This window comes from Aethalodelphis obliquidens, unplaced genomic scaffold (assembly GCF_003676395.1).
Source record: "Aethalodelphis obliquidens isolate GAN/ISIS:26980383/991018 unplaced genomic scaffold, ASM367639v1 scaffold51, whole genome shotgun sequence".
Lineage (NCBI taxonomy): Eukaryota > Metazoa > Chordata > Mammalia > Artiodactyla > Delphinidae > Aethalodelphis > Aethalodelphis obliquidens.
Genome location: NW_020837995.1, coordinates 10,644,584 through 10,660,141, shown reverse-complemented (window position 1 = coordinate 10,660,141; position 15,558 = coordinate 10,644,584). Strand labels below are relative to the sequence as shown.

The window sequence follows — 15,558 nt, the reverse complement described above, 5'->3', positions numbered from 1 at the left end:
CCTACCTCCTCGCCACTTTGCTCCCTTGGTGTCCATACGTTTCTTCTATACATCTGTGTCTCTATTTGTGCCCTGCAAAACGTTTTATCAGTACCATTTTTCTAGGTTCCACATATGTGCATTAATATATGATTTTTGTTTTTTTCTTTCTGACTTAACTTCACTCTCTATGACAGTCTCTAGATCCATCCACATCTCTACAAATGACCCAATTTCATTCTGTTTTATGGCTGAGTAATATTCCAGTGTATATATGTACCACATCTTCTTTATCCATTCGTCTGTCGATGGGCATTTAGGTTGCTTCCATGGGGTGCATGTGTCTTTTCGAATTATGGTTTTCTCTGGGTGTATGCCCAGTAGTGGGATTACTGGGTCACATGGTAGTTCTATTTTTAGTTTTTTAAAGAACCTCCATACTGTTCTCCATAGTGGCTGTATCAATTTACATTCCCACCAACAGTGCAAGAGGGTCCCTTTTTCTCCACACCCTCTCCAGCATTTGTGGTTTGTAGATTTTCTGATGATGCCCATTCTGACTGGTGTCAGGTGATACCTCATTGTAGTTTTGATTTGCATTTCTCTAATATTAGTGATGTTGAGCAGCTTTTTTCATGTACTTCTTGGCCATCTGTATGTCTTCTTTGGAGAAATGTCTATTTAGGTCTTCTGCCCATTTTTTGATTAGGTTGTTTGTTTTTTTAATATTGAGCTGCATGAGCTGTTTATATATTTTGGAGATTAATCCTTTGTCCATTGATATGTTTGCAAATATTTTCTCCCATTCTGAGGGTTGTCTTTTCGTCTTGTTTGTAGTTTCCTTTGCTTTGCAAAAGCTTTTAAGTTTCATTAGGTCCCATTTGTTTGTTTTTATTTCCATTACTCTAGGAGGTGGATCAAAAAAGATCTTGCTGTGATTCTGTGATTTATGTCAAAGAGTGTTCTTCCTATGTTTTCCTCTAAGAGTTTTATAGTGTCTGGTCTTACATTTAGGTCTCTAATCCATTTTGAATTTATTTTTGTGTATGGTGTTAGGGAGTGCTCTAATTTCATCTTTTACAGGTAGCTGTCCAGTTTTCCCAGCACCACTTGTTGAAGAGACTGTCTTTTCTCCATTGTATATCCTTGCCTCCTTTGTCATAGATTAGTTGATCATGGGTGTGTGGATTTATCTCTGGGCTTTGTATCGTATTCCATTGATCTTTGTTTCTGTTTTTGTGCCAGTACCATATTATCTTGATTACTGTAACTTTGTAGTCTAATCTGAAGTCAGGGGGTCTGATTCCTCCAGCTCCATTTTTTTCCCTCGAGACTGCTTTGGCTCTTTGGGGTCTTTTGTGTCTCCATAGAAATTTTAAGATTTTTTGTTCCAGTTCTGTAAAAGATGCCATTGGTAATTTGATAGGGATTGCATTGAATCTGTAGATTGCTTTGGGTAGTGTAGTCATCTTCACAATATTGATTCTTCCAATCCAAGAACATGGTATATCTCTCCATCTGTTTGTGTCATCTTTGGTTTCTTTCATCAGTGTCTTATAGTTTTCTGCATACAGGTCTTTTGTCTCCTTAGGTAGGTTTATTCTTAGGTATTTTATTCTTTTTGTTGCTATGGTGAATGAGATTATTTCCTTAATTTCTCTTTCTGATCTTTCGTTGTTAGTGTATAGGAATGCAGGAGATTTCTGTGCATTAATTTTGTATCCTGGAACTTTACCAAATTCATTGATTAGCTCTGGTAGTTTTCTGGTAGCATCTTTAGGATTCTCTATGTGTCGTATCATGTCATCTGCAAACAGTGACAGTTTTACTTCTTCTTTTCCAATTGATATTCCTTTTATTTCTTTTTCTTCTCTGACTGCTGTGGCTAGCACTTCTAAAACTATGTTGATTAATAGTGGTGAGAGTGGACATCCTTGGCTTGTTCCTGATCTTAGAGGAAATGCTTTCAGTTTTTCACCATTGAGAATGATGTTTGCTGTTGGTTTGTCATATATGGCCTTTCTTATGTTGAGGTAGGTTCCCTCTATGCCCACTTTCTGGAGAGTTTTTATCATAATTGGGTGTTGAATTTTGTCAAAAGCTTTTTCTGCATCTATTGAGATGATCATATGGTTTTTATTCTTCAATTTGTTAATATGGTGTATTGCATTGATTGATTCGCATATATTGAAGAATCCTTGCATCCCTGGGATAAATCCCACTTGATCATGGTGTATGATCCTTTTAATGTGTTGTTGGATTCTGTTTGCTAGTATTTTGTTGAGGATTTTTGCATCTATATTCATCAGTGATATTGGTCTGTAATTTCCTTTTTTTGTAGTATCTTTGTCTGGTTTTTGTATCAGGGTGATGGTGGCTTCATAGAATGAGTTTTGGAGTGTTCCTTCCTCTGCAAGTTTTTGGAAGAGTTTGAGAAGGATGGGTGTTAGCTCTTCTCTAAATGTTTTGTAGAATTCACCTGTGAAGCCATCTGGTTCTGGGCTTTTGTTTGTTGGAAGATTTTTTTTTTTTTTTTTTTTTTTGCGGTACGCGGGCCTCTCACTGTTGTGGCCTCTCCCGTTGCGGAGCACAGGCTCCGGACGTGCAGGCCCAGCGGCCATGGCTCACGGGCCCAGCCGCTCCGCGGCATGTGGGATCTTCCCGGACCAGGGCACGAACCCGTGTCCCCTGCATTGGCAGGCGGACTCTCAACCACTGCGCCACCAGGGAAGCCCTTGGAAGATTTTTAATTACAGTTTCAATTTCATTACTTGTGATTGGTCTGTTCATATTTTCTATTTCTTCCTGGTCCAGTCTTGGAAGGTTATGCCTTTCTAAGAGTTTGTCCATTTCTTCCAGGTTGTCCATTTTATTGTCATAGAGTTGCTTGTAGTAGTCTCTTATGATGATTTGTATTTCTGTGGTGTCTCTTATAATTTCTCCATTTTCATTTCTAATTTTATTGATTTGAGTCCTCTCCCTCTTTTTCTTGATGAGTCTGGCTAAAGGTTTATCAATTTTGTTTATGCTCTCAAAGAACCAGCGTTTTTTTTTTTTTTTTTTGGCGGTATGCGACTCTCTCACTGTTGTCGCCTCTCCTGTTGCAGAGCACAGGCTCTGGACGCGCAGGCTCAGCGGCCATGGCTCATGGGCCCAGCCGCTCCGCAGCCTGTGGGATCTTCCTGGACCGGGACACGAACCTGTGTCCCCTGCATCGGCAGGCGGACTCTCAACCACTGCGCCACCAGGGAAACCACAGAGAACCAGCTTTTAGTTTTATTGATCTTTGCTGTTGTTTTCTTTGTTTCTATTTCATTTATTTCTGCTCTGATCTTTATGATTTCTTTCCTTCTGCTAACTTTGTGTTTTGTTTGTTCCACTTTCTGTAGTTCCTTTAGGTGTAAGGTTAGATTGTTTATTTGAGATTTTTCCTGTTTCTTGACGTAGGCTTGTGTTTCTGTAAACTTCCCTCTTAGAACTGCTTTTGCTGCATCCCATAGGTTTTGGATCGTCGTGTTTTTGTTGTAATTTGTTTGTAGGTATTTTTTGATTTCGTCTTTGATTTCTTCAGTGATCTTTTGGTTCTTTAGTAGCATATTGTTTAGCCTCTGTGTGTTTGTGTTTTTTACGGTTTTTTTCCTCCGTAATTGATTTCTAATCTCATAGTATCGTGGTCAGAAAAGATGCTTGATACGATTTCAGTTTTCTTAAATTTACCAAGGGTTGATTTGTGACCCAAGATGTGATCTGTCCTGGAGAATGTTCCATGTGCACTTCAGAAGAAAGTGTATTTTGCTGCTTTCGGATGGATTGTCCTATAGATATCAATTACGTCTATCTGGTTTAATGTGTCATATAAGGCTTGTGACTCCTTATTAGTTTTCTTTCTGGATGATCTATCTGTTGGTGTAAGTGTAGTGTTGAAGTCCCTCACTATTGTGTTACTGTCGATTTCCACTATTTTGGCTGTCAGCATTTGCCTTATGTATTGAAGTGCTTCTGTGTTGGGTGCGTACATATTTACAATTGTTATATCCTCTTGGATTGATCCCTTTATCATTATGTTGTGTCCTTTGTTGTAACAGTCTTTATTTTAAAGTCTATTTTGTCTTATATGAGTATTGCTACTCCAGCTTTCTTTTGATTTCTATTTGCATGGAATATCTTTTTCCATCCCCTCACTTTCAGTTTGTATGTGTCCCTAGGTCTGAAGTGGGTGTTTTGTGGGCAACATATATACAGATCTTGTTTTTATATTCATTCAGCCACTTTGTGTGTTTTGGTTGGAGCATTTAATCCATTTACATATAAAGTAATTATCAATATGTATGTTCCTGTTACCATTTTTTAAATTGTTTTGGGTTTGTTTTTGTAGGTCTTTTTCTTCTCTTGTGTTTCCTACCTAGAGAAGTTCTTTTAGCATTTGTTGTAAAGTTGGTCTGGTGGTGCTGAATTCTCTTAGCTTTTGCTTGTCTGTAAAGCTTTTGATTTCTCTGTGAGATCTGAGTGAGAGCCTTGCTGGGTAGCGTAATCTTGGTTGTAGATTTTTCCCTTTCATCACTTTAAATATATCCTGCCACTCTCTTCTGGCCTATAGAGTTTCTGCTGAAAGATCAGCTGATAACCTTGCATGGATTCCCTTGTATGTTATTTGTTGTTTTTCCCTTGCTGCTTTTAATATTTTTTCTTTGTATTTAATTTTTGATAGTTTGATTAATATGTGTCTCAGCATTTTTCTCCTTGGGTTTATCCTGCCTGGACTCCCTGCACTTCCTGGACTTGATTGACTATTTCCTTTCCCATGTTAGGAAAGTTTTCAACAATAATCTCTTCACATTTTTTTCAGACCCTTTCTCTTTCTGTTCTTCCTCTGGGACCACTATAATTCGAATGTTGGTGCGTTTAATGTTGTCCCAGTGGTCTCTGAGACTGTCTTCAATTCTTTTCATTCTTTTTTCTTTATTCTGCTCCTTGGCTGTTATTTCCACCATTCTATCTTCCAGGTCACTTATCCGTTCTTCTGCCTCAGTTATTCTGCTATTGATTCCTTCTATTTTGTTTTTTAATTTCAGTTATTGTGTTGTTCATCACTGTTTGTTTGTTCTTTAGTTTTTATAGGTCTCTGTTAAACATTTCTTGTATTTTCTCCATTCTGTTTCCAAGATTTTGGGTCATCTTTACTATCATTACTCTGAATTCTTTTCATGTGGACTGCCTATTTCCTCTTCATTTGTTTGGTCTGGTGGGTTTTTACCTTGCTCCTTCATCTGCTGCGTATTTCTGTGTCTTCTCCTTTGTCTAACTTACTGTGTTTGAGGTCTCCTTTCCGCAGGTTGCAGGGTCATAGTTCCTCTTGCTTCTGGTGTCTGCCCCCAGTGGGTGAGTTTGGTCCAGTGACTTGTTTAGGCTTCCTGGTGGGAAGGACTGGTGCCTGCGTTTTGGTGGGTGGAGCTGGATCTTTTCCCCGTGATAGACAGGGCTGTGTCAGGTGGTGTGTTTTGGGGTGTCTGTGGCCTTAGTACGACTTTAGGCAGCCTGTCTGCTGATGGTTGGGTTTGTGTTCCTGTCTTGTTTGTTGTTTGTCATGGGGTGTCCAGCAGTGGAGCCTGCAGGCAGTTGGGTGGAGTCGGGTCTTGGAGTTGAGATGGAGACTCCCGGGAGAGCTCTGGGGCCAGGAATTCTCTGGCATTCCAGTTTCCTGGGCTCGGCACTCCCACCTCAGAGGCTCAGGCCTGACCCCCTGTCTGGAAACCAAGACCCCGCATGCCACACAGCTCAGCAAAAATGGGGGAAAAAAAAGAAAAGAATAAAGAAAGAAATAAAAGGGTAGGAAGAAAACAAATGAAAACAGACATACAAAACTCGGGATAAATAGCAAAGACAAAAACAAGCAAGAAGCAACAGCAACAATTAAAAAGAAAGAAACAAACAAAGGAAGAGACAAACAAAACCCCAAATGGTAAAAGTAAAACCAAACAGAAACAAGAATAATCACACACACACACACACACACATACACACACACACGTACAAAATAAGAAACCAAAACATAAAACAGAGAAAATGAAAAAGAACAGCCAGACCAACAAAAGAATCCCAAAACAAAATTAAACAATTAAAAGCAAAACTAACCAGAAAAACAAAAACAAAAGCAGAATGTAAATTGAAGGAAAAAGCAAGGAATACAAAACAAACACACAAAAACAATAAATAAAAGTTAAATAGCACAAAGAAAAAAAAAGCAAGTTAAAAACACAGAACAACAAAAAAGTAATGTAGAAATAGAAAAAATATATTATAAATTTAAAAAACTAAATAAAAACAAATAATAAAATATACAGGACAAAACAAAACATTAAAAAAATAGTAATAATTATATTTTCCTGGGGTCTCAACTGTCAGTGTCCTTGCCCTCACCTTGAGTCACAGCCAACCTCTGTATCCCCAGGCCACCCTCCAAAACCTCTAGGTAGGTTTCTGGTCTCTCTTTGGGTACTGGGGGACAGCTAGGACTCTGACATGGCCCAACTCCTGGGTGTACTAGTCCCCAAAGTCCATAGCTGCTAGCACTAGACTGGTTTCTGTTCTGGGAACACTCGTTGTCCGTTCAGATATTTCATAGATGGAGGATTTACCAAGACGATCGCGGGGATTTAACGTGCAGTTTGTGTAGCTGCACGGAAAGATTTTTGTTCCTCTTCTTTAGTCGCCCCGCCCCTGGGGCTCAGCTGTGGTTTTAACCCCACCTTTGCGTGTGTGCCACCCACCGGAGTCTGCTTCCGAGGCTGCCTTGGAGCCCTCAGGTCTGCTCTGGTGAGGACAGGGCGCGGAGGTGGCATGACTGCCTGGGTCTTGGGGGCCCTGGCAGCGACAGGTACGCAGGAAAACTGGTGGCCATGGGCATGAGAGATCTGGCCCTAGTGGGAGCCTTTCCTAGCGCCTGGTGACCGGCATGAGAAGGTCAGTTCTGGCAGCTTTTCCTAGCGCCTGTTGGGGCAGGGGTCAGTGCGTGGGGAGAGAGAGGCTGCTGTGGTGGTTCCACCCACTGCACGTCATTCAATAGTGGTGCCTTGCTTCTATGGCAGTTTGGGTTTCCTTCATAAGTGTCCCGGTTGCTGATTTCCTCCCTCCTGTCCCCTCAGGCTGTCTCCTTGCAGCCAACAGCAGTTCTCCCCGCAGGTTTGCTTCCTAATCCCCATGTTCCAGCTCTCAGCCCCCGTGTGAACTGGCAGACACACGTCCCAGTCTGGGGCACACAGGCCTGTGGCACTGACCATCTGTGTAGGTCTCACTCTGTCCCGTCTGCTACAGACCAGCCATTTCATCCTCCTCTGACAGCCTCAGATGTTTGCCTTCTGTCCCAAGTGATTTCCCCATCAGTGAGGGGGCTTCCCTGGATGCGGGAACCTCTGTGCTTCAGCTCCCCTGAGGGGCACAGATCCTGTCCCACTTTTTCTCCTCTTATTTTTCCCTTCTTACTTTCATCCTACCCGGTTATGCAGGGGTGTCTCTCGTCGTTTCTGGTGTCCGAGGTCTGCTAGTGTTCAGCCGGTGTTCTTTGAGAATTGTTCCATCTGTAGATGTATTCTTGATGCTTTTGTGGAGAGAGATGAACTCCACGTCCTTCTACTCCGCCGCCATCTTGGTTTCTCCTCATTGTTGTCTTAATTTGCGCTTCTCTAATGATTTAATGATGTTGAACATGTTTTCATGTATAAATAAGCATGGCAGAAATGCCATCTGTAACAGTTTCTTTTGAAGAGCAGAAGGTTTTACTTTTGCTGAGGTCCAATTTATCTGTTTTTTTCTTCTATGGTTAGTGCTTTTTGTGTTCTGAAAACTCTGGCACTCATTCATTTTGATCTCTCATTAAACGCTATGGTTCCTTTAAATAATTAAACTACTAGAGAGTAAATCCTAAGAGTTTTTATCACAAGGAAAAACACTTTTTTTTTTCTATTCATTTAATTTTGTTTCTGTGTGAGATGATGGATGTTCACTAAAACTATTGTGGTGATCATTTCATGATATATGTAAGTCAGATAATTATGCTGTATACCTTAAACTTATAAGTGCTATATGTCAATTATATCTCAATAAAATTGTAAGAAGAAAATAAAATAGTTAAACTACTGGTATGGGGAATACTTTGTCTCTACAGCCTTTGACTGATAATAGAATCTTCACACACCAGGAGTTGACCATTTCAGAAGGGAAGAGTAATTCTCCATCCACTATAGCTGCACTTCTTTTTTCCAGATATCTGTGATATGGGGACAACCACTTATTTCCAAGCCTTTTTTTTAAAAAAAAATCATTTACTTTCCTTTTGTATTGGTGAAGTATAAAGGAAGAATATATTGTAAATCAGTTCCTCTGAAACTACACAATTACTGGTGCCCCTAGATTTTTAAGAAGGAACTTGTAACAAAGTTTAATTTTTGTTTTGTTTTGTTTTTCAGTGGTGGCATCAGCAAATTGATTTTCATACTACTTTCTTGAACCATTTGGCACGATTGGTGCCCGAAATTTATTTTGCTGAAATGGAACCAGACTTGGAAAAGCAGGAGGAGAATATACAAATGTCAATAGTTACTCCACTGGAATGGTACTTATTTGGAGAAGATCCAGATATTTGCTTAGAGAAATTGAAGCACAGTGGAGCATTTCAACTCTGTGGGAAGGTTTTCAAAAGTGGAGAGACAACATATTCTTGTAGGTAAGATTTAGAAATGTACAGGATTGGTTATAATAACAACTTGGTGTTCTGTATGTATTTTATGATGTACCTTTCTTGGTATATTACTATTTATAATATATTTAATTCTACATAATTTACTTTGTTTTATTGTGCACTATAAGTTTGTTTTTGCTAATACAGCTTGTTTTTAAATATATGACTTAAACAGTTCTCTCACTTTTTCTTCCTGTTCTCCAGAAGTATATAAGAGATATATTTTTGCCTTGTTTATAACATAGTCCATACACCCTTATCTGAAACTCTTGGCGCCACATGTATTTCAGAATTCTGAATACTTCCCTAGTGGAGTCAGGTCAGGATCCTGTAATCAAACAGAGCATTTCTGTAAGAAACCTATGACTGTTCACAGCAAGTGGTATAAATAAGGTCTATAGTCCCTTGTCATTGCAGGTCATTTTTCCGCCACCAAGTGAGATTTGGTATCAGAGAGTTGTGGACCTGTAGGAGCATTTGTAACTTAGTTGGATAGAAGAGGCCAGTGGTAAGGAAACTGGAAACAGCTTTAGGCTTTTTTTTTGCCTTTTGTGAGAGAGATTGACTTAACACAGCATGGTAACACAGAGAACTTTTTTATTCTCTACTCCTGCCTGAAACTTTTAACTTTTAGATCTTAACAACACTTTTAGTTTTTTTTTCTTTCTTTTTTTTTTTTTTTTGCGGTACGCGGGCCTCTCACTGTTGTGGCTTCTCCTGTTGGGGAGCACAGGCTCCGGACGTGCAGGCTCAGCGACCATGGCTCACGGGCCCAGCCGCTCCGTGGCATGTGGGATCCTCCCGGACCGGGGCACGAACCCGTGTCCCCTGCATCAGCAGGCGGACTCTCAACCACTGCGCCACCAGGGAGGCCCTTTTCTTTCTTTTATTAGAGGTTGTTTAGGTTAGGAATGTGAAGTTTTAGATTTTATACAGAGAATTGTTTTTTGCTTCACTGTAATTCTAGGTTTGACTGGTTTATGTATAGTTAACAGTTGTCTAGAACATACTGCTTTTCTTTATTCTCTTCCTTTCTCAGGAAACAGTCAGCTTTAGTATTTTATTTCTATTTTGCTATATGACAGTAAGTTTCATTTATCTTGTTATATATTTTTAGCTGAAGCCTGGTCAATTTCAGCTAAAGCATAGTAGATATTTGTAGACCTCATTTCTCCAAAAGGGTCATGGAGGCATTTTTAATTGTCACAGCTAGGGGAATGGTACTGGCATCTAGTGGGTAGAGACCAGGGTTGCTGCTTAAACATCCTATGGCACACGGACAGTCACCTATATCGCCAGCAAATAATTATTCAGTTCAAAATGTCAGTACTGCTGAGGTTGACAAATCCTGCTCTGAATAGGTTAGTAGATGATATTATATTTTAGAGGCTATTATTAGTCAGTTTTTACTTATTAGCCTATAAAAATTCATTTTTAAAACTGCCGAATTCCATCTCTTCAACTTTTCTAAATAAATATTTTAAAAATTAATTTTGCACTTTGCACTAATATATATTATTGTTAATGTTTCCTTGAAAGTATTAAATAAAATATTACATTTTAGAAGTTTTTATTAGGAAAGAGATTAAGAGAGATTGAATTTAATTTATTCAGTAAATATTCATTGAATACCTGTTGTGTGCCAGGCACTGATCTACATGCTTGGGACATATCATTATAATAAAATAAATTAAAATCCTTTAATTTATGTTGCTTACATTCTAATGAATTTTGTCTTTAACCAAGCCTCATTTACCAGTGAACAATCAGTGTCTGTAAAATACATTCATAACTGTAATAGGGTAAGATGATGCAGAGAATGAAAAAAAGCTGATGATTTTTCAGAAAACTAATTTTGGTATATGTGCTACCAAATGGAGCACCAGAAAATGAATTTTTTTTTGAATTTTATTTATTTTTTATACATCAGGTTCTTACTAGTTATCTATTTTATACATATTAGTGTATATATGTCAATCCCAATTCATCACACCACCCCTACCACCCCCAACTTTCCCCCCTTTGTGTCCATATGTTTGTTCTCTACATCTGTGTCTCTATTTCTGCCTTGCAAACCGGTTCATCTGTACCATTTTTTAGATTCCACATATATGCATTAATATACAATATTTGTTTTTCTCTTTCTGACTTACTTCACTCTGTATGACAGTCTCTAGGTCCATCCGTGTCTCTACAAATGACCCAATTTCGTTCCTTTTTATGGCTGAGTAATATTCCACTGTATATATGTACCACAACGTCTTTATCCATTCGTCTGTCGATGGGCGTTTAGGTTGCTTCCATGACCTGGCTATTGAAAATAGTGCTTCAGTGAACATTGGGGTGCACGTGTCTTTTTGACTTTAAAGTCTTTATTGAATTTGTTAACAATACTGCTTCTGTTTTATGTATTGGTTTTTTGGCCACAAGGCATGTGGGAATCTTAGCTCCCCGATCAGGGATTGAACCCACACCCCCTGCCTTGGAAGGTGAAGTCTTAACCACTGGACTGCCAGGGAAGTCCCTGGAATTCAGTTTTTAAAGTATTTTCATAATCAGTTTGTGCATGATATAGGAAATTCATTCACATTATTTTATAGTCATACCTTGAGCATCAGCAGGAGTCATGTAAATTTTGGAGTCTGATTTTTAATCTTTTTCAGGGACTGTGCAATTGATCCAACATGTGTACTCTGTATGGACTGCTTCCAGAATAGTGTTCATAAAAATCATCGTTACAAGGTATGAAAATAGATGCCTAAAATCTCTAGATTGGCAGGAGTCTGATGGCCAGCTAGTCCAAATTCCTGACTAGTACTTGAGTTCCTGCTGTAACAGACCTGATTTGTGAACCTTTAGCTCTGGTTAAACATATCATGTGATAAGACATCTACTACTTCAAGATGCAGCTCCTTACAATTTTTTAATTTTTGAGATACATCATTTTTATGCAGAAGATTGTATAAAGCATATGAACAGCTTAAAGAATAACTATAAAATGAACACCTGTGTAACCACTACTTAGGTCAAGAAATGAGACATTTCCAGCTCTCAGTGGCCTCCCATTTGTTCCTTCTGGATCACCATCCTTCTCTCCTCCTTTGTGATAATCTCTCTCTCCTGTGTTTTGTGATAATGGTTTCCTTGATTTCCCTTTTAGCTTATCACCCAAATCATATTGAATGGTTCTGTTTTTGAATTCTGTACAGATGGAGTCATTCTGTATCTTTTTCTTGTTGAGTAGCTTTCACTCGGCATTAAGTATATACTTATATATATATATATATATACGCATATATATATTTTGTCCATTTACCTTATAGGGTTTAATAATCCATATTGTCTTTATTCATTGTACTGTATATAGATATGTAGATTGTTTCCAATTTGGGACTGTTATTGTATTAAAACAATTCTGCTGTGGACATTCTTATTTGTGTATTTTGGTACACATGTACAGGAGTTTATCCAGGGTATATATCTGGAATAGAATTGCTGAGTTCTAGGGTATATCTTAAGTCATAGTAGATAGTGTTTTCCAAAGTGGTTATACCAACACACACTTACAAGATTTGGTGTTGCTAGTCTTTTAAATTTTAGCCAGTTTGGTGGGTATATAATGGTATCACATGGTGGTCTTAGTTTAATTTTCTTAATTAGTAGTGAGGTTGAGGGATTTGCCTCTCCTGTGACATCTTCAGACAACTTTGTTATTTTGAGCTGAAATGTATTTTTCAAGTAACAGTATTGGTTCTGTGCTCTGGGCTTGGGCAGATATAATAATTGATGTTTCTCTTTGTACATATAATATGCCAAAGGTCCCATGTAAATGTAAATAACATCTTAAAGTTATGTAGACTATTTCTTCCATAGAGCTGAAAGTGTGGTTCATGTTTTTAGACTGGCTTCAACATTAGTGCTTCTATCTCAGGAAATGATAAGCTATAGATATATGTTATATATATATATATATGTATTTTTATTATTGTGCAAAAGAAAAAACATGAGGAGCCTATCATATAGTGTGGTTAAAATGTTTTCCTAACATTGCAAAGCTAATCAGTGATGGAATTTACAAAGTTGATCATTGGTTAATTTCATATTTCCCAGTCGTCTCCATTTATTATAGTTTTTTCCTTATGTTGGAGAACTCAAGAAAGGATGCCAGAAGTAGAGACAATGAGGAAGTTGTTAATTTCTTCTTAGTTTTACTCTGGGATGTTAAGGGGGAGAGATGCTGAAGTCTCAAGGCCAGAGTTTTCCAGTTGCCAAACTTTGGGATTTTGTGGTCCAGTACAATTTCACAAGACTTGGGTAAGACATAGGGTTTTCAAATTTTTATTTGGCTAGGGAAGTTCAATTTTAATTTTAAAAAGAGCACATGAACAGCAACCAAAAAATACCTACCATCTCCTATCATTTTATGAAGAAAAAAAATTTAATTCCAAGAAAGTAGGATAATCTCAGACTAAAGAGCAGGTCTTTAGATTGCATACATGTAGCTCTGTTAAAGAGCTCATCACATTCCTTATTCCTTCCTTTTCTGATTTTCCGTGGACTGGTAAAACTTGTCTGTTAAATTTTAGGAACTTCTTCACTAAGCTACCTTCGAGTATTGAAAGTTTACCAGTCTACACTGCCACCACAAAGCACTCTTTTATGAAGCATGCTTAGGTTTATCATCTTTAGGTTTTTGCAGAGCTCTTCTTGTAGAGGGTGCGTACACAGCTTACTCAGGAACCTTTGAGTTTTCAGAAGGATGGGCTGTTATGTAACTAATAAAAAATTATGTTCATAAGCTTTTAAAAATATTACCCTTCAAAAGTGAGTGTGAAGAGAACAGAAGACTTTTGGTGGGAGAATAATTTGGTAGAGTCTTTCTGGAATACCTATTATGTGTGGTGAAATTTTTAAAGAAAAGTGAGGGAATGACTAATAAATACAACTCACGTAATAGTAACCTCCAGGGCAAGTGGATGATCACAGAGGGAACATCAACAGTATTAATATTCTCTTGTGTTAGATGCTGGATCATTTTATTATTATACTTTGTAACTTGCCTATACATTGTGTATATTCTTTTTATAATAAAAAACATAATAAAAGAAAAAATGAAGCCATTTAAAAAAAAGATGAGAAGAAATAAGAAGGGATCTGTGTTGCTGCAGAGAAGGGGAAGAAAAGAATAACGATGGGGATGCAGACCCAAGATCAGGTACTATGTGAAGAAAGCACCAAGAAAAACCTTTTGTCACAGAATAGCACAGAACAACTTTTGCAGTCCCCGGCACCACAGAGGAAGTGGGGCTGCTGCACGGAGATGGCATGGCAACTCTGTCCAGACCTGCTCCACCATGTCCAAGTTTTCCTTTAAAGTCATGCTGCTGTCTGCCTTACGGAGTACTCAGTGTTCCCAAAAGTACACCTTTCACAGCAGTCTTAAAGTCTGCAGCAGAAGAATGTAAAGTTCCTGCAGTGACATTTGCAGTTATTACCAACGATGAAATAGGAATAAATCCTGCACTGCTGGAAATGTTTTTCTGAAGCATGGTTCAGAACTGCGAATTAGGGAGTTCTCTGGTGGTCTAGCGGTTAGGACTCAGTGCTTTCACTGCTATGGCCCAAGTTCAGTCCCTGGTTAGGGAACTGAGATCCTGCAAGCCACACAGTGCGGCCAAAAAAAGAACTTTGAATTATTCTTAGAGATCGTGTTGGAAGTTCTGCTACTTGGAACATACGATTACCTTTCAGAATAAATATTGGTATTGTTGTTGTAAAATTGAAATCAGGCATTTAAAATACTGTGAAAACACCAATAGTTGATGAAATAATGAAAGGTGACTCTCCATCCCTTCTTGTTATTCACACTCTTCATGTGAAGAGAGAATGCTTCTGCGTTGCGGGTGTTATCACCACAGAAGATCATAGTTCTATCATTGCTACCTCACAACACACACAGGTGTTTCATTTGGGGTAAATGGATTACCCAACTGTGTTTTATAACTGGAGGATGCTTCTGATAATTCTTTCTGAGAACATTTGGAAAATTAAAATTTATTGAGTCTTCCTATTTGTCTTTGAGTTAAACATTTAAAAAGGATTGCTGTTTGCTTGATAGCACCTGACTTGCAGACACAAAAATAGTTCGTCTTGATTATATATTGTTTATGATAAAAAATCATATCAATGAATACTTAACTATCTTAACTTTTTATTGTTTTTTTTTAAATTTTATTTTTGGCTGCATTGGGTCTTTGTTGCTGCGCGTGGGCTTTCTCTAGTTGCAGTGAGTGGGGGCTGCTCTTTGTTGTGGTGCGTGGGCTTCTCATTGCAGTGGCTTCTCTTGTTGCGGAGCACGGGCTCTAGGTGCGCAGGCTTCAGTAGTTGTGGCTCGCAGGCTGTAGAGCGCAGGCTCAGTAGTTGTGGTGCGTGGGCTTAGTTGCTCTGCGGCATGTGGGATCTTCCCGGACCAGGGCTCGAACCCATGTCCCCTGCATTGGCAGGCGGATTCTTAACCACTGCGTCACCAGGGAAGCCCTGTTGAGGTTGTTTTTAAGTGTCAAACTTCATGTGTTCATATAAATTTTAATTTAATACCAAAGAGCCAAAAATTGAATTTTCCCTTATGTGTAAAACTTATATCCCATTCCAAAGAGTTTTCTCTGTGATCTTGCACAATCCAAGATGAGAATTGAAAGTAAAGTAGAGGCATAAAAAACAAGAAACAAAACAAAACAAAAACCTTTTGAGAACAGGAAAATAACAGATAAAAATTGGAGCTTTTTGTTCTGCTGTGTGTAATGTGACCCTTCTTTGTGATATCCAGCTTTTCAGTAGTTTATCCC

The 15,558-nt window shown here is 38.5% G+C and overlaps 1 protein-coding gene across 5 annotated transcripts in view; it reads left to right on the top strand.

Moving 5' to 3' along the window:
• Positions 1-15,558, top strand: part of UBR1 (ubiquitin protein ligase E3 component n-recognin 1) — a 169,368-nt gene that overhangs the window by 30,373 nt on the left and 123,437 nt on the right. For 3 of the 5 annotated variants that reach the window (XM_027084071.1, XM_027084070.1, XM_027084072.1), the window contains 2 exons: positions 8,442-8,698; positions 11,377-11,455. In XM_027084071.1, the coding sequence (XP_026939872.1) occupies positions 8,442-8,698; positions 11,377-11,455 (336 nt within the window). Of the gene's footprint in view, positions 1-8,441; positions 8,699-11,376; positions 11,456-15,558 lie in introns of those variants that run through there. The other 2 variants (XM_027084073.1, XM_027084074.1) reach the window with 2 other exon arrangements.